Below are 26,285 nucleotides of genomic sequence, written 5' to 3' on the forward strand. Positions count from 1 at the left end.
TTATCTTATATGTGTGTGTATCTTATATAAGATACCCACATGCACACCATTGTCTAATAATATTTAGATCCAGTAGCCAATTACAAGATCGCAAGGCTTTTCATATGCAATTTCCATGGTCTGCTATGTTTGTCAATTATTATTATTATTATTATACAGGCACCTGCATGCAGTCAGAAGACTCATCATGGGAGACCCAATCTATCATACCTCTCCTTGAACCAATTAATAGAGAAAGCACTCACAACTGATTCTGGCAACCCATTCCACTCATTCACCACTCTCCAAGCAAAAAATCTAGTCTTCACACCCCTACTAACCATACCTTTATTCACCTTCTAGGGATGACCACTTGTTCTGGTCTCTCTAGGCCAAATGCTGATCCATTTCCCTTCATCTGTCCTAGAAAACCCTTTAAATAACTTAAATGTTTTTATCACATCTCCTCTTTTTCTCCTCTGAACCAAATTCTGCAATCCACACACCTTCAATCTATCCTCATAGAAAAATTCCACAGGCACCTCACAATGCTGGTCACTCACCTCTGAATCCTCTCCACTGCTTCCTCATCCTGCAAGAAACCCAGGGCACTAGACTTGAGCACAGTAATCCAGATGTCAGTGTATCAAGCCCTTATAAAGAGGAATAACAATTGCCTCATCTCTAATTTTGTTAATGTGTTCTTCAATAGCCAAGTAATCTTATGGGCTACATGTCCTTTAAAATCTCGGTCTACCACCACCACCCCTAAATCTCTAGCTTCATCTATTTCCAGAAGTACAGTGCCATCAACGTAATACGTGGCTTGTAATCTATTTTATCCCAAAATGCATAACTTTACATTTTTTGACATTAAACTGACACCAATTAACTTTTGCCATTACTGACAGTCTATTTAAATTGTCCTGCCTATTTAAATCTTCTCTACATTGCCTTAATTAACTATTATTCCACCTAATTTTGCATCATCAGTAAATCAACTGAATATTTCCTTTCAGATTATTTCCTATATCATTTACTCATATAATATTATATGATTATATTATTAATTAACACAGCAATGGTCCCAGCATTGAACCTAGAGGCACCTCTAATCCCCTGTTTTCACCTCATTCTGCTCCTCTATATACCACTTTTCGATATCTGTCCAGTAGCTAACCTCATCATCATCATCAAATTCCTGTCATATATCCTCAAGGGGTGTACAGGATATGATAGTAGGACATGAAAAATTTACATCATTACTAACTTCCTATCTACAATTTTCCTCCAAATCAGTCTGTTACTTGTCAAGACCAACATTATCAAATCTTATATTTCTATCTTCTAAGGCACTTTTTACCGTATCAATCCACCTGTATCTTGGTTTTTCTCTGGGTCTTTTTCCCTGCCAACTTGGCAGAGAACACTTGTTTTGCTAATCTTTCCTCACCCATTCTGTTTAAGTGATCATACCACCTGAAATAAGCTATGCTAACGCATTCCTGGAGGCCGACAATGTCAAGTTCTTTCCTAATATCCTCGTTTTTAATATGATATTGCCATTGATGCCATCTGTTCATGCCACTAATCTTTCAGGACTTTCATTACCTGCGGTCTCTAGTCTTTGGTAAAGTGTTTTACTTCTGACCCAGATCTCAGATCCATAAGTTAAAACTGGTTTGAACACAGTCTTGTATACAGCTAATTTAGTGTTTTGACTAATTTCTCTCTTATTCCATATAAATTTATTGAGTTGACTTCCTGCCATTACAGCTTTGTTGATTCTATTGTCTATTTCAATTTACCATTTTCACTAAAAATCATGCCTAAGGAACTGAAATGTTTCACTTGTTCTATAGGTTCTCCATTCACAATGCAGTTGATATTTTCAATGCTTCTGCCTATTTTCATTGTCTTTGTCTTGTTATTGATAATAGATATGATATGATCTTCATATCATATCTATTACAATTTTATTTAATTTAGTCAGGGAATCTTGCAGACTTGTAGCACATTACGCCAAGCACTGGTGCTTGACGTAATGGTGAACATCGAACGTGGAATCGGTCGCTTACCGTCGGAGATAGCTAACAACATCAGACTTGACGTAGCCAACATCCTCGCGCATTCTTCTCCGCCAAAAAGTAATTTATCATATGCCCAACGCACGGCTCTCCTGAAACTACGTAAAGAAAAAAGTATCGTCATCACCAGAGAGGATAAGGGTAATGCCACAGTCGTTCTTAATACCAGTGAATATAAGCGTAAAATGAACATTATCCTCCGCGATCGCGCTACCTACATCCTGCTAGAACACGACCCCACAAAAACACAAGTTAAGAAACTTAAAATTTTACTCAAAAAAGTATCTTCCTGGCCCCCAGATGTCACGAAAAAACTTAAACCTTTCCGTTCCCGTCCCCCCCGAATATACGGTTTACCAAAAATCCACAAACCCAATTCCCCACTCAGGCCTATAGTAGATGCTACCAATGCACCTTGCTATAGACTATCTAAACAGCTGGCCAACTCTCTGATCCCCCTCACCGGAAGGTCCCCTTCCTATATAAAAAACTCGACCCACTTTAAAGCCCTCACAGAAAATTTAACCTTGAAGAAGACAGACATATTGGTAAGCTTTGATATCTCATCCTTGTTTACCAATATTCCCTTAATTGACACCTTATCTCTCTTAGAAAAGGTTTTTCCCTCTGACATCTTAGATCTCTTTTCCTTTGCCATTAACTCTGGATATTTCTCGTGGAACAACAAAATCTACAAGCAGATAGAGGGAACTGCCATGGGTTCCCCCCTCTCACCCCCCCTTGCCAATTTCTATATGGAAAATTTCGAAAAACAAGCCATAGACTCAGCCCCACTCAAACCTTCTATCTGGCTAAGATATGTAGATGATGTGTTCTCTATTTGGCCTCATGGCCCAGACACGTTAGACTCCTTCCTCAGTCATCTCAATAGTCTACATCCAAGAATCCAGTTCACTATGGAAAAGGAAAAGAACAATTGTTTGCCCTTCCTAGACACCTTAGTCGCACGCCTGCCTAATGATACACTTACCTTCACCGTATACAGAAAACCCACACACACATGCAGATACATTCACAAACTCTCCCACCACCACCCCTCTCAACAATATGGCATTATTAAAACTCTTACCAAGAGAGCCCACAATCTTTGTTCCAGTGGAACTGCCCTCACTAATGAGCTTAACCACATACACAGCACTTTCCTTTCCAATGGCTACAGCGATCACAGTATCAAAAAAATAATCAACTCCTCCCCCATTCCCCTTCCTTCTCGTCAACAAGATTTTAAAAATGCCATCACCATACCCTACATCCGTGGCACATCTGAAAAAATAGCCAAGATACTAAAACAATACAATCTACACACAGCATATAAGCCCCACCGCAAACTGGCTACCCTTATCCGTTCTACGAAAGATCAGCTCCCTCCTCTCTCTCTGCCTGGAGTTTACAAAGTACCCTGTTCTTGTAAGCTGGCGTACTTTGGATAGACAGGCAGATCAGCATCCATCCGTCTAGAGGAACACAAGTCTTACATCTTCAAACACAACTATGGCCATTCAGGCTTGGCTGACCATGTTTTGGACACCACCCACAGAGTATCATGGAAGAAAACCACCATGCTCCACCACAGCAAATTCAAGAAAGAGAGACTTTTCTTAGAAGCAGCAGCAGCTCTCAAAAACCAGAAAAATCTCAATAAATATGGGTGCATTAAGCTTCCGAAGATTTGGGAAACACTCATCACCAGAGTTCCCACCTTACATTCCAGGCCACCTACGACTGCCCTTAGAGGGCGCTCTACCTAGATAGGACTTTAGTGTCACCCACGTGGTTGGGCTTAGTATTGTTTGTTATTTGTGCATATGTTACATTAATTTTTTTGTAATCCCCGTAGATGTCCTAGTGACTAGGACGAAATATAGGAAGTATTAAAGTCTATTTTAATTCTTTTTGAGTGTTGTTAAAAAATCCATTAAGCCTCCAACATGATGTCCAGAATATCTTGCCACCTTCTTGATATTTATTTTTTATGTTATTACCAAAGTCCTCCCATGACTTTTGTTTAGCTAGTTTTACACAGTATTTAGCTTTCATACATTTGTCTATGTATTCTCTAAGAGCACAAGCTGACTTATTTGCCAGGAACCTTTGATATGCTTTCTTCTTTTACTTCACTGCCTCTTTAACTTCCTGTGTCCACCATGGAGTTCTGATTTTTCTATACTTGCAGACAACCACACCACATGCCTCTCTGGCTCAATCAATCAGGGTTTTCTTCAAGGCTTGCCACTGAATCTCCAAGGTTTGGTTGCTGTTCTCAAACTCTTTAATTTTTTTTTCAATAATCTTCGTGTATTTTAGTCTACAGTTCATATCTGAGTGCTGCTGAACTTTTATTCACTTTAGAACTTCCTTATATGTTCTTCTTTTTGAAATGAAATTCAATTTTAGACTGCTCAAGTGAACACTTCCAATTTCAAATCCTCTGTACACTCTGGTGTCCTGCACAAAGGAAAAAACATCACTATCAAAATAACATAGTCAATGAGCCTTTTCTTATTCCTTTCTTCTTCTCTCCATGTGAATTGTACATTTTTATGTTGGAACACTGGGTTAGTAATAATCAGTCCATGTCGTGAGCAGAAATCCAACAGATATTTGCCATTATTATTAGCTTTGCTCTTTTCTCCAAAGTTTCCTAAAATATTTTTGTATGTCTGACAATCATTTCCTACTCTGCTATTTAGATCCTCAACAAGGACCAACTTTTCCTTTTTCATTGTGTCAGTTGCTTTCTCTAAAGCCTCAAAAAATTTCTCCAATTTTACCTTCTGTGGGACCATAAGCACAAATAAGTCTCACTGTCCAGTTCCCCATTCTGATATTTGCCCACATCACTCTACTTGAGACTACCTGCTATTCAAGAAGATTAGCCTAGTATTTAGTGTCATTTTATTATGGCTACTCCTTCTTTACCTTGATTGTCATTGCCTGAATATAACATTTTGTATTTATTGCTCAAAAAGATCTCACCAATTTTTGTCTTTTTTGTTTCAGTCACCCCTATTATGTTGATCTGGTACCTTTGCCATTTAGGCTTCTTATGTTGATAGTACTGATCTTGAACTCTGGTGGTGTTAAATTGGGGTCTGTTTTAAGATTTGTTCCAGTAGTTGACTTTTTGCTTTGCCTGGCAAAAACAACGGGGGGGGGGACCTTGTTTAATCAGGCGACGTCCCAGCTGGCATGAAATTCTGTCATGTTGTACCATCGTTTTATATTTTGGTTTAAGCCAATAAGAATACAATTTGGTCAGCTAAATCCCAAATTGCCAGCCCATCCTCCTTCGTTCAGTATCCAGGTAGATACCTAACAGGGCACACCACGAGAAGGTGAGGACTAGACATCAGGTTAGAAGCTCTGGTCGGTTCTCTGCATTCCTTTAAAGGCTATGTGTAGGTCTCCTCTCAGTTATACAGCTTTGACCCGTAAGCACTAAACCCCCTATTGAAAATGTATGGGACATGTTAGAAAAACAGACCTGGGAGCAAGATCCTCTTCTGTCAAATATAAGCCAGTTAAATGACTGTCTGATGAATGCCTGGGATGTTGTAGACATAGATGCAATCCAACACCTTTTGAAATCTATGCCAAACTACATATTTGCTGTAATTCAGGATAAAAGCGATCCAAAACAATATTAAATAAAGTTTCTAATTCAGTGGCCAGTACATGTATCAGTAATTTCATTACATTAATTTTTTTAAGAACATGGTTGATTAAGAAGTTCAGCGAGATAATATCAATAACTATGGAATTGATAAACTCAACATATAACCAATTATTATAGAGTTGAACTTATATCATATGACATCATATACCTGTTGAACATTATCTGTTTCTAGCATAAAAATGGAAATGTAAAAACACTTAATTTTTATCAGCATGCATTTATCATTTATTTATGATGCATTTCCAAAATTTGAAAAGCCATAGAAATGTATACTTGATAAATACTTTGTTAAGTTCAGTACTGTATTAACATACAAATCCTGGCCAGTTGAATACAAGAATGAATGAATTGCAGTCAAGAGTATGTTTTATACAATGTTGGGCCAAAAAACCTTCGATATATTTTTATAACTTGAAATCATTGCTGTTGAACATTTGGAATCTATTTTTTAGCTATTTGTATTCAGAATCTTTTCTAAGGTGTACAAGAAAATTTTAAGTGGATAAATGAGCTGTTGCAAAAATCATTGCTTTGTATTAATGCAGCTTATGTTTCACTATATTTCTTTCAATAAGTATGAATTATGATAAAGGCCAGAATTCAGTATATTCCAGAAATTTTTATTATAAACTCAGATATGTTAATATCTGAACTTTACAAACTCAGATGTTGCATAGTTAGTATTATATACATATTAACTAACTGTAAATATCCCATAAGTCATCATTTCATTGTACGTATGTTTTTATGTTTAAAATTAGAGTGCTATTTTATATTTCTGTCAAAAGTGTCACAATATTTTGAGACAGCCCAGTCTGGTGAAACAAATTTTTGCCAAGTCACTAAATAATTAAATCCTGTATGTGTCACACACACACACATACACACAGGATTATATATATATATATATATATATATATATATATATATATATATATATATATATATATATACACACACACACAGCAATCCCTTGATTAATGAGCTCCCGATTAGTGCGCCTCTAAAATTCGATTAGTGTGCCTACATGCATCTTAAAAATAAATGTTACAGATTTTAAAAATTTTCAATCTATACATTTTTTATGGCTAACTATTTTAAAAAATCACTCACCAGGATGAAATAATTTAGTTATCGATTTGAAACATTTTACAAAATTACGTTTAATGGCATACTACACTATTTCCATGCACACTATGTTCCAAATTTACCGCCAAAATTTATGTCATCTGCTGCAAATTACAGAGCATTTTATTGATCATATCTCGTGCAATTGTTTTCCTCACTTTTTTATTTTAAATTATTTTCCTAACCTTCAATCATGAGTAGAAGAATTAGTGAGCAAAAAACAGAAGTGTGTGAAAATGATTCGGAAAGTAATCTGATTGGAAGAAAAACTTGAAATAATAAAGAAAAATGAACAAGGCGAGTCCAGAGCAAAGATAGGACAAGAACACAAAAATGGGTGAATCAACTGCTGAATACAAAGAGAAAGGTAAGGCAGCTGCTTCAAGTTCATTATGCATGCACTCGAAATCAAAGTATTATAATGATTGAATTAGAGAGACTTCTTTTTACATGGATTGAAGATTGTAACCAAAAATGGATCCCACTAAACACTGGCCTTATTAAATCAAAAGCATTGTTCCATTTTTGGTTACAATCTTCGATCCATGTAAAAAGAAGTCTCTCTAATTCAATCATTATAGAACATTATGTAGGCTATTTCTCTTTTTGAAACGCTCTTTATAAAGAAAGGGCTATCAGCAATGGAAAAGAAGAAGAATTCCATGTTAGTGCTGGGCGATTGATTCTGAGCGTTTCAAAAAGAGAAATAGCCTACATAATGTTCTAATCACAGGCGAAGTTGCAAGTGCAGATAAGGAGATATCCAGATATTTTGAAGAAAATTGTGTAAGAAGGGGACTATTGTGATCAACAAATATTTAATGTCGATGAAACCAGCCTTTTTTTGGAAGCGAATGCCTTCCAAGACTTTTCTAGCCGAATCAGAGATATCTCAGCCTGCTTATAAAGTTGCAAAGTCGAATGAAATTACTGCTAGCAATATGTGAGTCGTTTGGAAGCACTTTTTTCCACATTGTGCCAATGATTTTAGAGGCTTTTCAAATGAATCTAAGTTAATTAAATCTCATTCTGAGAAGTTGAGTGATTCCGACCTGCTAAATTCAGATGCACAGCGGGAAGATCCTGAAGAATATGAAGAAAATTTAATCACTCACAACCCAAAGAGGTTTCACAGAAACAATTTGAAAATAGTTTTCGTATAATCAAAGTTTTTAAGCAACAATGCTTAGAGACTGACATGAAGAGAGAAGCAGTAAAATTTGCAGAAGAGGCAATAGGGCCATACCGTCAGTTGTATGAAAAAAAAAGAAACAGAATGCCCACCAAACTACGTTAGCTCAATTCTTTGTTAAGAAGCAGAATAATAAATTTATATTCTGAATATCTTTTATTGTCTTTCAGCTTCATGGTTTTCCTTTAACTAGGCCCTGAGATATACCCTAACCCTTTTATAAAAAAAAAATTAAGGGTCAAAAAAGAAATCTGAGGAATGAATTATACATTTTCCACATAGGTTATTATATTCGATTAGTGCGTTTTTGATTAATGCGTCTGTTTTAAAGAACGCATTAGGTGCATTAATCGAAGGATTACTATATATATATGAATAAATAAGGTAAAACATCAATTTCTTATGTGGTAGAATACATCTGTAATTAATATGAACTAAACTGAGAAAAACAGAATCACCATACCATGTTTCGAAATGCTGGATTCAGTAAAGCAGTACGTAATGCAATCACAAGCTGTTGAATTTCTGCTTGATTCAGTCCATCTGTAAATAAAGCAATTAGTATGGTTTTAAGACATTAAAGAAAAGAATGGAATTATATTATATGACAATAATAAATTTAGTTTAATCCTTTATCCAAGTGTGAGCAAACAAAGTTTGCACCTGAAAGTATCTTCAGGACTGGGGTAAGGTGGTACAACAACAGGACAACTCCTTGCAAAGGTGGAGCAAGCTACCAACATTCCTGTCTCAGTATCTCCCATAATGCAAAACACATCTCCTTGCGGATATGTCTAATGTTATGCATTAAGGGAAGGGCCACTACCCAGATATCACCACCACTACCGACCTTTATTGAGGTCTCTTCAGTGGGAGCCAGGCCCAAATGGAGATACCAGTCAGAAGCATTAGCAAGGTCATCTCTACCTATAGGAGTTGCCAATTGGTGTGCCACCTTTTTAATAAATTACTCTGGATTTAGAGGAAGATGTTGAAAGTTTATTTTTCACTTGATTAGTTGTTGTACCACCTTAACCCACCTCCCCCTGTTGTTGTACCAACTTACCCCAGTCCTGAAGATACTTCAGGCGCAAACTTTGTTTGCTCACACTTGGATAAAGGATTAAACTAAATTTATTATATTCTAACTAAGTGAAAAATAAACTTTCATTATATGACAATATCAACCTTCTAATTAGAGCAGAGATATTAAGCCCAAATCAGTAGGCCACACTCTCAATTCTGAATATGACCACAAACCATACTCAACTTTCTCAAGGAGAATGTTAGTTTGACACATGTCTTTGAAAATCTTTTTTTTCCCTATCACAAAGTCTTGACAGCCCTTTTAATGTCCAAATTATATTTTATTATTAGTTATTGATATCAGTAATTATTATTAATGCTATCAATAATTACAATGAGAAACAAAGTTTTTGTTTCCTAATATGTCACATGATTCTGATGCGTTTTCATGCTGATCTGGATGCAGAATTTTGCCATCACATTGTGATGTTTCATCCTCCATACCTCATCCTCCTGCACCCTGTTAGTACCTATTAGGTGAAGCTAATGCTGCTATCAACCAAATGCAAGTGATCGAACTAAAATGCTCCCAAATTCCTGTCCTAAAGGATCCAACCTGGGGCCAGGCCTAAAAATAATATCATTTAATATTGAAGGTTTCTCCAGTGTCAAGCAAGATCATTGCAAATATTTGCAGAGATAATGACTGTGATGTGCTCTGCCTGCAAGAAACACAGAGAAGGTGCTGCAAGACCTTACATCTATGGCATGAAACTCATCAAAGAAATACCCCACAATAAATATGGGAGTGCAATATTTACAAAAGAAAACTTGATCCTATTGTCCATTGACTCAACGAACAACAGAAACATTGAGATTATTACAATCACATTTAAAAATATCTCAATCACCTCAGTCTATAAACCACCAGAAGAAGCTTTTTCCTTCCTTGACATTCTCCTCAATAAAAATGAATACATGACTAATGTTGTATTAGGTGACTTTAACATAGTATTAACTGGGGTTATACAAAGTCCAATGAAGATGGAGAACTTGTTGAAAAATTGGCTGAAAAACCTTTCTCTAAATCTGATACATAATCCAAAACTCCCTCAATTTTTCAACAGTGGCAAATGGAAGCAAGGCTATAACCCTGACCTCATATCTGTTACTCAAAAATAGCCAATATTTGTGTTAAAAAGGTTTTAAATCCCATTCCACATACTCAACATAGACCTATAATGATCAATTCAACCCAGCCATTATGCCTAACACAGTCCCTTACAGATGATGATGTAATTTCCAAAAAGCTAATTGGAAGGGTTTCATGGAAGATCTCGACTGCTTCATTGAACAAGTCCCTCCAAACCCTCAAGAGTATCCTGAATTCATAAAAATACTGAGTAAAATCTCCACCAAACACATCCCCCGAGGATGCCACACAAACTACATTCCAGGCCTTTCCAGTGACATACAAGCCCAGTATGCTGATTACTTACAACACCAACCCCTTCTCACAAGAGACTATCCAAGCAGGAGAAAAATTATGCTCCAAGACGGCAGAGGAAAGGTGTTCCTCATGGAAAAAAGAAATAGAAGCCCTTGATATGACCCATGGTAGCAGAAAGGCATGGAACTTTATCAAAAGAATTAAGAAGGATTTCACTAAGACATATGAGCATCCGCAGGTAACAGCTAATCAAATTGCTCACCAACTGCTGCTAAATGAAAAATTTCCTAAGAGGCACCCATAAATCATCTTTTCGAAACTAGAGAAAACTCTAACAGAAGCAAAAAATTACAGACCTATATCACTACTCAGCAACCTCTTTAAACTCTATGGACAATTAATTTTGAATAGGCTACAACTCCTAATCGAACCCCATCTTATTACTGAGCAGGCTGGTTTTAGACCAGGCAAATCCTGCACATCACAAATTCTCAACCTCACTCAAACATATAGAAAATGGTTATGAGCAAAAACTAGCTACAGGAGCAGTCTTTGTAGACCTAAATGCAGCATATGCTACCATAAACCATCTCACTCAGAAATAAAATATACAGAATAATTAGACTATCGCCTTGTCCTCCTGATCCAATCACTCTTGGAAAACAGACGCTTTTACGTGGACCTGGGGGGGGGGGAGAGCCCCTGGCACCTCCAAAAATAATGGCCTCCCCAAGGGAAGTGTGTTATCACCATTACTTTTCAACATCTACATCAATAAGAAAGATTCCGGTAATTGGACCACATGTTTATTAAGATAAATAACAATAAAAATTTATCTTGATACGTAAAAAAAAGTATTTTTTATGCAATGCTTATAAAGTTCTACGATGTCCGGAGAAAAAAGGTCTTCAAGGAGATTGACTGTTTCATTTCTAGGAAAATTTGTAAACAGGTTGATTACATCCAAACTTGCTAAGATGACTGAAGGTCCTATGCATATATCCTTACCTTCTCAATAAAAAATACTTTTTTCATGTATCAAGACAAATTTTGGGAACAAAAAGGACTGGCTATGGGTTTCCCTCTCTCCCTGGCTTTAGCGAACCTATATATGGAACATTTTGAAAATAATGCTTTAAACAATTATCATTAAAAACCGAAAATTTGGCTACACTACGTAGAAGACATTTTCATCATATGGCCAGGAACAACAGAGGAACTAACTGCTTTCAAAGATTACCTGAATAATATACACAACAACATAAAATTTGGAACAAAAACAACATAAAAAACTTCTGTTTCTTGATATCCTAATAGAAGTCAATGAAAAAGATAATAAATTGTCCTTCTCCATCTATAGAAAACCCACCAACACAGGAAGATTTCTTAATGTGACCTCACACCACCACCCCTCGCAAAAAATAGGTTTAATTAAAACCTTGAGGGACAGAGTTTATAGTATTTCTAGCACAAAAAAAAAAGAGAAATGAAGAATTACAATATTTAACACAGATCCACAAAAAAAAATGGTTATGAACCTAAGACAATCAAAAAAATCCTCAACACACCTACAAGCATCTCACAAAAGCAAGATTTCAAGAATGCAATCACGCTTCCATACATCAAGAATGTTACTGACAAAATGGCCAAATTACTAAACAAACATAACAAAGTTGCTTTTCTACCACTGGAAAAAATTTCAAGATTTCTACATCCCCCAAAACCTCCACATCATCCTTTAAAAAAACCAGGTATTTATAAAATTCACTCTAATACGTAGGCCAGACAAGAAGATTAGGGGAAATTCATATGAAGGAACAACAAAAAGACGTGCAAAAAAGAATAGAACACAAATCAGGCCTAGCATACCATACAACTTCCACCGCCCATAATGTACTCTGGCAAAAAACAAACATGTCTTGCATTGAAAAAAATTGTTACATAAGGAAATTTAAAGAAGCTGCAAACATGTTTAGAATTCCAACGCAATGCAACAAAAACCAGGGCCTAATTCTACACCAAGTTTGGTCAGCATTGATAAAAAATATACCCAAGTCAGACCTCGGACAATGTCGACGTGAACAACAGAACGTGACAGCATCCAGCATTGCACCAAATCTGCATTCAGATATTTAATTTAATAAACAGTTAGACGGCCATAACTGCATAGAATGAACTATATAGAGTAATTTCTTCTGTTTAAACTTTTAGTTACCTTTGACCCCTGAAGATATAAGTCAAATGACTTATGAAAACTTGTCGGATTTGTTTTTTATCTTAAACATGTGGTCCAATTACCGGAATCTTTCTTATGAACTGCTAAACCACAGAAACCTATGCCTACAATCTATATCAATGATCTCCACATCTTTCCAGGAACTAGAAATTTTATCTATGCTGATGACTAGCTACTCAATCAAAAAAATTTCAAGTCCATTGAAACTACTCTATCACTTGCCTTAAATAGTCTAACCACATATTATAGCAGCAATCAACTAAAACCAAACCCCTTGAAACACCCAGACTGGCCTTTTCCACCTTAACAATAAGGAAGCCAACAGGAAGCTATAGATTTCTTGGGAAGGCTCTAATATAGAACACTCCTGGAACCCAATCTACCTCGGTGTGACTCTCGATCGCATCCTTTCATATAAAACACACATAGAAAAAACAAAGGCAAAAGTGAATGCAAGAAACAATATACTAAGAAAGCTTATCTCCTCCAAATGGGGTGCAGACCCTAGCACACTGAGATCTTCTGTCTTGGCCCTATGCTATTCTTCTGCTTAATGTGTCTGCTCAGTATGGTCCAGATCCTCCCATGCTGAAAAACTTGACCCAGCATTGAATGAAAGCTGCCGCTTAATTACAGGATGCCTGAAATCAATACCACTAAAAGACCTGTATACTTTGGCTGGTATTGCACTCCCCTTTAATTCAAAGACCTGCATTCTCAGCTGATGAAAGAAGCAAACGAATGATGAATGCCACCCACTATTCGGCCAGACGCAGTGCCCCAAAGACTGAGCTTCTTGGCAACTGTTGAACCACCTAAAAACCTCCCAGAGACAAGACTTCAACAATGGCTTGCACTATATCCTGAAAATAATACTGGTATTCCAACAGCCAAACATCTTCCACGTGGTGCCCACTTGGACTGGAATATTTGGAAAAGTATTCCAGTCCAAGTGGGCACCACTCAACAGACCTCAAACGACAGGAAGCTGCAAACAAAACCTCATTAAATGGGGTTACCTCACTGGCCCAGATAATTGTGAGTGTGGGACAACCCAGTCCATGGAACACCTTCTTTCTTGTCCCTTTCTTCTATCACTTTGCACAAAAGAGGACCTTATATCCTGCACAGAAAGAGCAGTTGATTATGCGAGATACTGGAGGAACATCTGACCATATTTATTGTATATAAGTTATGTATAGTTTCCTTTTTTTCATATTTAATAATTATTCCCTGTATAATTCACCTACCAAATTTAAGCTGTTCTCATTTGTAATGTATCCCAATTTGTTGTAAATAATGTTGTGCCACTTACTTACTACTGCACCTTGTGTTTGGATATAAAATAAATAATCCTCCATACCATTTATGCCACTTTTATTAGTATCGATCAAACATAAAACTGTGCAGTCATCTCATCAAAAAAAGTATAACTTCCCAATGATGCTTGACTAAGGCATGACATGTCAAAACTTGCACGCTTTATTTAGTTTCATATTTCATATTTAGTTGGATGTTGATATAGGCTTGGGAATGTGGAGGGTGGTGATGAAGAAATGTATAAACAACTTGGATTAGTGAACAAAGGAAGGGTGATTTTAATTATGGCAGTATAAAATCTGGTAGATGTGATTGGAATGAAGAGATAGCATTGGGAATAAGGAAAATGAGATTCTCAATTTTTCTAGAGAGATAATTATCTCAGGCAGCATGTAAACGAGGGCATGCGAGGATTGAGAGTTCTAGATCTGATCATTTCATCAGAAGATGTAATTATGAGAGGGGTTTCACACTTTCCTCCAATTGATGAACGTGATCATGAAGTCATCACCTGTGTTGTGGCTAGTCATATGCAGACTTTTGTGAGGAAAGGATGTATGTGGAATTATAAGGCTTGTGATTATGACAAGCTAAGGAGATAGCTTGGAGCTATAACATGGAATGAGGAGTAAAGCAGTAAGGAAATAAATGCTGCATGGGAACTGATAAAGAAATAGATAACAGCATCAATGTGTGAATGTATTCCAAAGGCTGAATAAGTTAGGTGTAAAATGTATGAATGTGGAGCTTAAGCATGAAATCTGGAAAAAGTAATTTGGAGGAAGTACAAGATGAATAATGGTAATAATCAGTTACATGAAGAGTACAAAGACCAATACAGAAGAGTGATACAGTTAGTAAGGAAAACAAAAGTAGAGTATGAGCAGAAATTGCCAAATGAGGCAAAGAAAAACCTTCTTTGCCTCATTTGGCAATTTTTTAGATATGTGGCAAGTAGAAGAAAGAATGATCATGGTAAGATGACATGAATGGATGAAAGTGGTAGAATGATAACTGCTGCAGAAGAAGACATTGTTGAGGCATTCAGTGATCAACTTATAGAGGTGTTTCATCCTGATCAGGGTTGAATCGTGAGAAACTTAAGTGTAGAGGACATAGGAGAGACTTAATGGTGAGTGAGCAAGAGGTATTTGAGGAAATAAACTGGATATAAGAAAGTTTTAAAGCAAATAAAAGTTGAGCAGCTCTCAGATGTGAACTGTAGACTAAAATACACAAAGATTATTGAAGAAAAAATGAAAGAGTTTGAGAACAAGAACCAAACCTTGGAGATTCAGTGTCAAACCTTGAAGAAAACCCTGATTGATCGAGCCAGAGAGGCATGTGGTGAGGTTGTCTGCACAGAACTCCATGGAGGACACAGGAAGTTAAAGAGGCAGTGAAGGAAAAGAAGAAAGCATATCAAAAGTTCCTGGCAAATAAGTCAGCTTGTGCTCTTAGAGAATACAGAGACAAATGTAAGAAAGCTAAACACTGAGTAAAACTAGCTAAACAAAAGTCATGTGAGGACTTTGGCAAGAACATAGAAAATAAACATCAAGAAGGGGATAAGATATTCTGGAGGTTATTGAAGAAGCTTAGAAATGGAGGAAAGAATGCTGTAAAAGGAGTTCAAGATGATAAAGGTGACATGAAAAACGGGAGAAAAAGATATCCTTGAAGTATGGAGTAATTACTTCGAAAAATTGCTAAATGAAACAAGCAGTGATAGCACAGTGGTAAAAAACACTCAACAGCCATACAGTCAGGAATACATATCCATACTTGAGTAGAAAAAGCCATCAAAGGCTTGAAATGTGGAAAGGCAGCAGGAGTAGATGATATTCGTCCAGAAATGCTGAAGTGTGGTGGTATAAGTCTTACAGTGGCTGCACTGCGTAGTTCAGAAGGCCCGGACATAGGGACGAATTGCTGATGATTGGAGTAGAGCTCTAATAGTACCCATATATAAAAAGGGAAATAAAACTGAATTATTAAAAAACAACACATAAGTCCACAGTAATAACTTTAATTAATAAATAAGGTAGATATTTCGTACTAAAAATAATAGTAAATCTTCAGTGTTACAAACAGATAGGAATAGAATACAAGTCAAAGTTATGTGTTGTTTTTTAATAATTATACTATGCCACAGGTGCCTCTAAAAATAAAAATAAAACTGTATGTGAATATTACAGAGGTATTTTCCTACTGAGTGTTCCAGGCAAGATTTATGCCAGTATACTTGAGAAACGGTTGAGAAGAATTGTGGAAGAAAAGCTTGGTGAAGAACAAGCTGGATTCAGGCCAAATAGAGGCTGTCATGATCAGATCTTCACTTTTCGACAATTAATTGAGAAAGTATGGGAATATAACAAAGATCTGTATTTAAGTTTTGTCGATCTGGAAAAGGCATACGACAAGGTGCCAAGAGAGAAGCTATTCAATACGCTACAGTTATATGGTGTCAATGCGGCATTATATCAAGCAATACTTAAGTCTTTATTTGAGTTGCAAGTCAGCAATTAGAATTGAAGGAAGTACAGGAAGATGGCTTAATGTTAAATCTGGTGTGAGACAAGGATGTACATTATCCCCAATATTATTCATTATCTATGTGGATCACATTATGAAGGAAAGTGGTATTAAACATGATATCAGAATTGGAGATGTTAATGTCAGCTCGTTGCTTTATGCAAACGATGTTATACTTCTAAATAAATCCGCTACAAGTTTGCAAGATTCCCTGACTAAATTGAATGACTGTTGTAATAGATATGGTATGAAGGTCAGCAATAAAAAGACAAAGACAATGAAAATAGGTATAATCGTTGAAAATGTCAACTGTGTTTTGAATGGGGAACCTGTGGAACAAGTAAAACATTTCAGCTACTTAGGCACAATTTTTAATGAAGATGGTAAATTAAATATGGAAATAGACAACAGAATCAACAAAGCTGGTATGGTAGGAAGTCAATTGAATAAATTCATATGGAATAAGAGAGAAATTAGTCGGAACACTCAATTAGCTGTATACAAGACTGTGTTCAAACCAGTTTTAACTTATTGATCTGAGAGCTGGGTCAGAAGTAAAACACTTGACCAAAGACTAGAGACCACAGATATGAGAGTCCTGAGAAAGATTAGGGTGTGAACAGATGGCATAAACAATATCATATTAAAAACGAGGATATTAGGAAAGAACTTGACATTGTCAGCATCCAGGAATGCGTTAGCAGAGCTAATCTCAGGTGGTATGGTCACTTGAATGGAATGGGCGAGGAAAGATTAACAAAGCAAGTGTTCTCTGCCAGGTTGGCAGGAAAACGACCCAGAGGAAGACCAAGATATGGGTGGATTGATACGGTACAAAGTGCCTTAGACCAGTGCTTCCCAAACTTCTGGATGACAGGGCCGCCTATGCAAAAATTAAAATATTTCACGGCCCCCCCCCTCGAAAAAAAATCGTAATAGAGAGATATATTATAATATTTATTGTATTTATATTCAATACAAAACATACACAGTGAATATTGCAAAAATCAAATGCATATATTACATTTTTTGCCTCTTACCGTTTGGTTCTGAAGACGATGCAGGCTGTTCTGGTAAAATATGAAATACTGTCCTTTTTTTTTTTTTTTTTGAGTCTGTTTCTGCTTCTGATTGTTTGCGGGATTTTTTTTTATTTTTTTTATCAGCCACTTATCCATCTCAGGGTTAAATTTTTTAACGTAGAATAGATCAAATGACATCACCACTTACCAATACTGGCACACCACAGACTGAAAACATGAAATTAGTTAATATTACCTGAATAAGGGAATCCCCGGACCAGGAACATTTTTCTCTTTTGTGACTTTTCTCCCTTTACGGTAATTAAGCCTAACGCGAAACAGACAGCAAAGGCAGGTTATTAAAACATGCATATGATTGGTGCGGTATTAACAAAAGATTGCGCAACCAAAAGATAAAAGCATAGCTGACAATTCAATTGAAATGCTAACTCTCTTCAACCGAATTCCATATGTGAAACTGCCATAACATTCATTATATATATATATATATATATATATATTACTTAGTTTTAACACTTTTACGAATTTTAACATGTTCGGTTGAATTTTATTGCTGCCTTGGGAAATCGAACTCACACACATCTAATTAATAACAATAGTTTTTAGTTAGATACTGTGTTTGCCCATGCAACATATGGTTTTGTTTCAGTCTATACAGCATAGTTTCTGTATGAGGGACATGTGATTCATTAATTAGTGTGTTTTTATCCCAGTTGTCTCTAATTGCACTATTTGTTGAGAAATATATTACACAGACTCCTCATACCTTATTCACTGGCATAATAAAAGTACTTGTTTTTATTGCCTCTGCAGTATAGTGGCTGTTAGGGAGGGAGTGTTGTTTACCACTGCAAGCGAGTTACTATCTCCCTACATGAACTTGTTTAAGCTTTTTTCATGTGTGAAGTATATGCGAAACTTTTATTGGTAACAGAAAACTAGCTCGGATGACAGTGATAATATAAAACGAGTTTTGATATGTATATAAAGTCAATATCAACAGTCCCTGATTACGAACGCGTGATGAAAGGGACAGATTTGTAGCTTCTCTGGAGAGCATTCGAAGTAAATACAATTAACCACTGCTTTGAAATGAAACATATGAATAAGCAATATTTACTAATATTCATTAAGCGCCGAAATACGCAGGAAGCAAAGTTTGTGAACCAACACCAATGTGTGAATTTTTCCATTAAAATATAAAAAATAACAAAAAAGAAATAATAAAAGTTAAATAAGTTTCTTTAAAAATAAAAAAATCTACTTAGTCTTAAAACATTTTAAATTTGTTTCATTATTTCACGGCCCCCCTCAACAAAACCTACGGCCCACAGTTTGGGAAGCGCTGCCTTAGATAATAGAAATATAAGATCTGATAATGTCTTGACAAGTAACAGACTGATTTGGAGGAAAATTGTAGATAGGAAGTTAGTAATGATGTAAATTTTTCATGTAGTACTATCATATCCTGTACACCCCTTGAGGGTATATGTCAGAAATTTGATGATGATGATGATGATGAATAAACTGGATGTCAATAAGGCAATAGGATTTGATCACATATCACCATGCATATTAAGGGAATGTTGCAGGGGATTGGCAGTAGCATTGACATGCCTCTTTAATAAAAGTCTTGCAACGGCACAGGTTACAAGGGAGTGGAAGGATGGTAAAATTATTCCACTGAATAAAGATGTAGGGTGATAAGGCTGTAGTTTCAAATTGTAGGCCAGTCTTATATCTGGAGTTGTGGTGAAAGTACTGGAGAGATTGGTGAGAGGTAGGATACAGAAATGGGTTGATAATAGCAGTATTCTCTGTGGTTATCAGCAAGGGTTTGTTAAGGTAGAGATCATGTTTCATTAACTTATGTACTATAACAAGGTGACAAATACCTTGGACAGGAGATATGCACGTACAGTGTGTACTTGGATTTTGAAAAGGCTTTTGATAGACTGCCACATAACAAGCTCTTAAACAAATTGAAACTGATGGGATTGGACAATAAACTTCTGAGTTAGATCAGTGACTGGCTGTTGGATAGGTATCAGAAAGTTGTATATGGGGATGCAGTATCCCATTGCTCTCCCCAGTTTTGCATATGATGCAAAACTGGGGAGAGTGTAAAAATAATCATAATTTATAATTATGAATATTTTTACAATTTGTTTATGTTAGTATATCATTAGTTTCAGTTTCATAACACATATATATTGGCAATTGCGATGTGCCCATTATTGATATTATTATTGTGATAGTTGTGTTGCTTTCAATTTTTTTATTGTAATTTAAAACTGTGAAGTGTTGAATATTTGTGGTGGTTTGTTTAGACATTCTGTTCATGCTAACAAAGACAACATGTCAGGACATTATACACAACTTTTGCTATTTACATGGAGTGCACATGCTCATCGAGGAGTTTGATGGGTGACTGACAGCCGACATTTGGTATATCAGGGTAACGAGGAAAACAGAGCTAATGGAAGTTTAAAAACTGAAAAATTGAATATTTGTGGTGGTTTGTTTAGACATTCTGTTCATGCTAACAAAGACAACATGTCAGGACATTATACACAACTTTTGCTATTTACATGGAGTGCACATGCTCATCGAGGAGTTTGATGGGTGACTGACAGCCGACATTTGGTATATCAGGGTAACGAGGAAAACAGAGCTAATGGAAGTTTAAAAACGGAGACCGGAGAAATTTTGTTCTTAGGAAGTTTTTAAGTTTTATATAACAGTTAGGAGAATATTAATAGAAGATTCCGAAAAGGAATCATAGAAACTGAGTCTTTAAACTGGAGGAGTTGAGACTGTCAACAAGTATTTTGTAAATAAAAGAAGATACTGCATATATAAAAGTGATATAAAAAGATCCCATGAAAAGGAAGAAGAAAATTTTATATTTTCAGAAAGGGCCTAACAAAGAAACTGACTCTTTTGAACATTTTGTTATTGTGAAAACAAGGTGTTGCATCTGGTAGACATGATTAAGTATATGTCAAACAATTCCAATAATAGAATGAATCAGAGAATGAATGATTTTAATAATTTTAGATAAGAAAATCTCTCAAGTGTAGATTTAATTTAGGCCTTGGATCCAGTTAATTTTGTAATTATTTATGTAATTTTATTTAAATGTACATATTGTTTTAGTTTCATTAAATGTATATATATATTTTTTAATTTGGTCTCAAGTCAATTTTTTAGATTCTAAAAGAAATAGTTGAAAATCATTGCACCAATTGGAATTGAACACTTGTGTAATTAATGCAGAATAAAAATCTTCTTTATAGAGATGAATAAAAATAAAAAACAATCTCTAAACAAGAGCAGTGCAGAATCAAGTGGATGTTATGGCCTTACAAGATGACTTGAATAGATTGCATGAATGGGCAGGTAAGTGGAACTAGCAGTTCAATGTTGCAAAGTGCAAAGTTTTGAGATTTGGTAAGCAACAATGGGATGCAAAGTATATACTTGGTGGGGAAACTTTAAAGGAAGTAGAGGAGATGAGAGATCTATGAGTGATGGTGGACAAGGAGCTGAAATTCAATGGCCACATTGCACAAGTTGTGAAGACATCACATCGGATAATGGCAATGATGCAGAGGACTCTGACATGCAGAGATAGAGAGAGGTTATGATGCCATTGTATAAGGCCTTGATCAGGCCTCATATGGATTACTGTGCACAGATTTGGTCACTGGGTTTTGATGGTGATGAGGATATGTTGGAAAGGGTCCAGAGAAGATTCACAAAGGTGATCAGTGGTCTTTGGAATGTGAAATATGAGGACAGATTGAGAGAAGTTGCAGAGCCTCATGAATAGGAGGAGGCTAGTCAGGGGTTGTTATAAGCTAATCAGGGGTTGTTATCAGGCTGACATGGAAGAGATTTTTCATGGTATGGAAGAGCAGTGTAGAACAAGAAGCCATTGCTGGAAACTGTATAATGAAGGTGAGCAGAGGAGTTAGGACAGGTTCTTTGCATGGAGATAGAGTGATTGGTGAGTGGAATGCATTGCCTGAGCATGTTTTGGAATATAGACACATTGAATCAGTTTAAAGCAAGGTTGGATGAGCATTGTGTGCAATAGTGTGTACCTCCAACAATGAGTCTCTGACTCCATGGAAGTCAGATGTTAATAATAATAAGAATAATATAAAAAGAGTTCAAGAAATTCATGAAATTTTGCAATTAAGTTGTCAATATAATTATTAATTATATCATTTTCTTTTATATTTTGATAAAATATAAAATAAAAGAATTTTTACTATGCGAAATGCAAATGAAGCACTTTCCAAAATATTTCCATATAAGGTTATCATAAAAAAAGCAGTACCTTGTTACTTTGGCTAACAGTCTCTGGTTATTAATAGAACTGACTGGCCAGAGTCCAAAATGATAAAAACAGACTTAACATGCTCCTCATTTTCAGATAATGGCCGATCATTAGGCCAACTTGTGAAGTGGGTAGATTTTAGGCTTTAGCTCTAACACATACACATATAAAAGTTTACTTGCCCAAGGCATCAGTCTACTTTACATTAACTGACAAAACAAAGTAATACATTCTTTAATTCTCACTATACATTATGTGTAATTATACAGAAATAGGCTTTCCAATGCAGGCTTAAAATGTACACCACAACAGAGCTGATCACAACTCAATTTATGGTTTCTTTCGTTTATTGTTCATGATGGGTGAATTTATATAAATTTTTCATTAATAATAATTTAAAAGGGAAGACAAATAATAAAATTCACAACAACAACAAGAAAGTTGGTCACACTGGATGTGGAGCCAGACTCACTTTTCATAATGCACTGAATCATATGACGCAGTCTTTGAAAGATAATTGTATTTTTAAATAACAGTATTAAAAAGAATCTGCATTATGTACAATTTTCAAGCATTTAATTACACTAAGCTAATTCACGTTGTAAGCTGTGAAAATCAGCTCAGGATGATACTATGTTATTGCACACCTACTTTAAAGGATAAAGGTGTTTGAAGAATAAGATATATAGATTTGCTGCAATATTTAATTAGATTGTTGCAACTTTAATTTTTGTATTTATAATTACTGGCCTGGTTGGCTGAGTGGTTAGCGTACCACTCTCCAGCTAATAGGTCACAGGTTCAAATCCTGTCTTGGGCATGGATGTTTGCAATTGTCTTTAAGTGGAAGATGAATCTCATCACCTGGTGTGAGACCACTGACCTGCTTATTGGAGGCCTGAGGTGCCTGAAAAAGTTCCATGTTTGGTCTTATAGAGCAGGGCTTCTGTACCATGTAAAAATAAATTTAAAAAATATTTAAGAAAAACTGACAAAAATGGGGAAAAGAAGTCTTTAGCTCACCCATGGTATAAATGTACTATAGGTTGAGTAAAACCTTTCGTGGGTGATAACCACATAAAAAAAAATACCGGTTTATTTTGTAGATAAAATTATACTGTAAGAAAAGTACATTTTATTTTATTTTATTTTTTTTTTTTTAAAGAATAGATTGCCTGTTACATATGTTGTGTGTACTGTATATATATTTAAGGTTAATATTGAACTAAATGAATGCATTGATTTGATTAAAATTTATTTATTGGAAAAGATAACTGCAATTTAATTTAAATACATAACTATAACAAGTAATGGCTGCTCATTTTTCTTCCTTCATGACTGAAATGAAATCCGGGAGTATGTTGCATAGTGAAGCATGCATGAAGTGAAAAGAACCATATAATATTGCTGAGAGAAGTGAGGGGATTTTTGGAACTTGAAAGCAGATATTTATGAAATCATTCATACAGAAAGAAAAAAGTTCAAAAGTTATCAATTGTTATGTTACGACAATGATGACAGAACAACTGTCTGGGTGGTGTTGGGGGGGATGGTAATTTGAGTTTTTAATTAATATAAAAAAAAGTCTTTGATATAGAAAGAAAAATAAAGTTTTGAATAAAGGAGATAAGAGGAGAGAAGAAATAGAAGATGATTGGCTTATGTTATGACTTTTAGTTAAAACTGCCAACTAAAATTGCAAAAGAGAATGTTCTAATGTTTGAATTAAGGATTCCAGTTCCAGAAGTTTTATTTCCAACTCTCTGGAAATAAAACTTGTCTAATGAATTTATTAGCATCCACCCATGATCAAATAACTTGACATTGACTGCGATGTTTAAAAAATAAGTGTAAATTATGTGAAAAAAAAAAAAAAAATTTGGATGCATTTAGAATGAGACTGAAAATGGTGAGAAGATTTCTGGAGACCTGTACACACACACATGCACAAATTGCTAACTGCAGTAAGGGGACATGTCCATTTTTTTTTTGAAAATGAGTTTATTAAGAATTAACTCACTGATTAAATGTGAACGATACCACAGATATTGAGAGTGACTGATTATAGATATTAGGCTCTAGAAAATTATTGTAGTCTAAAAAATGAAAAATTTGCACCAAATCAACTTAAGTTTTATGGTTGTTTCTGTGCAGTTGGTAAAAATGGACATGTCCCCTTCATTTCTTTTTTTCAGTCAGTTCCACCCACAAGAAGTTGTAAACATGCAGTACATTTAGTACACTTCTCGGATTAAGATTAAGTCATCCAGAAACTTTGATCTTAAGTTAAACATGCTACATCAGGCTTTCAGCTATATAAGACAGTAGTTCTACATTTGGCAATGAAAATCATCTACAACTTAAATGTTTTCCCAAATAAGCAAAACAAGATGGGATCTTAATGTATAGCAAGCAGATAAGAGATCAGAGATGCTATCCACTCAGCCAACCAAGTCAACAACCTGATTTCCTGTTTCGTATAGTTCAATTTGAATGCTCTCAGGAATTTTTCTGTGAGTTAAATTTTATTACAATATATCTTTGTGTAAGGTTGAATATTTACTTTTAAAATTTGTTCTTGTGTGTGTGTGTGTGTGTGTGTGTGTGTGTGTGTGTGTGTGTGTGTGTGTGTGTGTGTGTGTGTGTGTGTGTGTGTGTCGTGTTCTTTTTTTTTTTTGATGTGTAAAAAAAACGTAAAATATCTGGTGGATAACAAGCATCACCTCTGGTCCTTACATCTTACCAGATCTTTAAGTTTTAAGTTGATATGAAACATGGAAAAAGATTACTTCTTCACTGACTGACATATCATCTAAAGATACTTTTAAAAAATATTCAAAGACAGTAGCTATGATCACATCCTTTTCAGGTCACAAAAAAAATATTTAAAACATAAAACAGAATCAGAATTCATAAATAAAATTTATAATTAAATTGAATCTCCTCTTCTGATTTTTTTTTTTAACTCAACTAAAAATTTTGCTCATCAGATGACTAAACAAGAACATTTTTCAAGCCCTGACTATAATGTAATATTTATTAAAATAAAGTGAAATCCTGAAACATTCTGCTTAAAAGTTACTTTAATAAATGACAATTATAAATTAATTTAAATGGAGAATAAAATTAAATAAATAAGTAAAATGAACGTATTAAAATAGTTTCTTACCAGGTGGTTTCGGAGGACATTCAGGATAATGTTTCTGGAGAACATGAATAGTCATGCCATGTTTTATGCCATAAAATTCAAGAGATTTTTCTGTTTTAAGGCATTTCCCAAAACATACTAATTCTAAGGGTAAAAACAAGGGAAAAAAATAAAACTTATTTTGCCAAATATTAATATTAATATAAAAAGCAACATATTTTCTAGTAAATAATTGGTACATTTCTTCAAGCTCAATCCTCCAATATGCTGAAAAAGTAACAAAGGTTTTTCTAAATAATGTGACAAAAACCACAAAAAAATTATAATAATATATATATAAATATATATATTAATCTACATAGATTATGTTAGGTGGAAATGAATTTCACAGTTCAATATGAGACCACTGCCACCCACTTATTAGTGGCCTGAAATTCCATGCAGTCATTTGAATTTTTAAAAGATCCACTTTTGGTCTCTAAAGCAAGGTTTCCAGGTTAAATAAAAATAGAAGAAAAAAAAATCCTTACTCTACCCATGGTACTCATATACTGGTTTGGAACTTTCTGTGGGTGGGACATTGTGAAATGAGTTGAATGACTTAAACCAAGAGTTAGGTAAAAGGGGGTTTAATAGTAAAACACAACTAGTTTCAGCTTATAACAGCCTTCATCAGGTGACATTATAAAAGAAAAGAAAAAACACTAAACACTGAAAGTTAAAAAACTATGAACAACATAGAGAGTCTCTATACATAATCAGTATGAAAACGTTGCAGTTGTATTTAAAGCTGTTCTTTCATTTGTTGCATTGTTAGGAGAGTGCGTGCTTGTAGCATCACGTGAACGCCAGTACATGATTACAGCTGAATGACTATCTGGGAGGTTGTAGCTCAAGTTATTATTTAGATGTTAAGGGTTGAGGGTGATTTCCCGAGATTCTACGATTTTTCTCTCTAATTCATCATGGCAACGAAAGCTGTTAGTAGATCTGTCCCAGCGGACTGTATGACTTGGGGTTTCATCATTAGGATTAGCCGAGAAAAGGATATGGCTTGATAAAGCACAGCTCATTGTCTCTTGTAACCAATGTCCCT

At 35.2% G+C, this 26,285-nt stretch overlaps 1 protein-coding gene across 3 annotated transcripts in view; it reads right to left on the reverse strand.

Moving 5' to 3' along the window:
* LOC150104584 (ubiquitin-like protein 7) overlaps nt 1-26,285 on the reverse strand; it is a 107,469-nt gene that overhangs the window by 71,373 nt on the left and 9,811 nt on the right. For all 3 annotated transcript variants that reach the window (XM_090395213.1, XM_090395212.1, XM_090395214.1), the window contains exons 2-3: nt 25,211-25,333; nt 8,547-8,626 (exon numbers count right to left, since the gene is read on the reverse strand). In XM_090395213.1, coding sequence (XP_090251339.1) covers nt 8,547-8,626; nt 25,211-25,265 — 135 coding nt within the window. In that variant the 5' untranslated portion in view covers nt 25,266-25,333. The remainder of the gene's footprint in view (nt 1-8,546; nt 8,627-25,210; nt 25,334-26,285) is intronic.

Source organism: Typopeltis vanoorti, chromosome 7 (assembly GCF_054136105.1).
Source record: "Typopeltis vanoorti isolate ZY-2024b chromosome 7, IOZ_Tvanoo_1.0, whole genome shotgun sequence".
NCBI classification, from domain to species: Eukaryota; Metazoa; Arthropoda; class Arachnida; order Uropygi; family Thelyphonidae; genus Typopeltis; species Typopeltis vanoorti.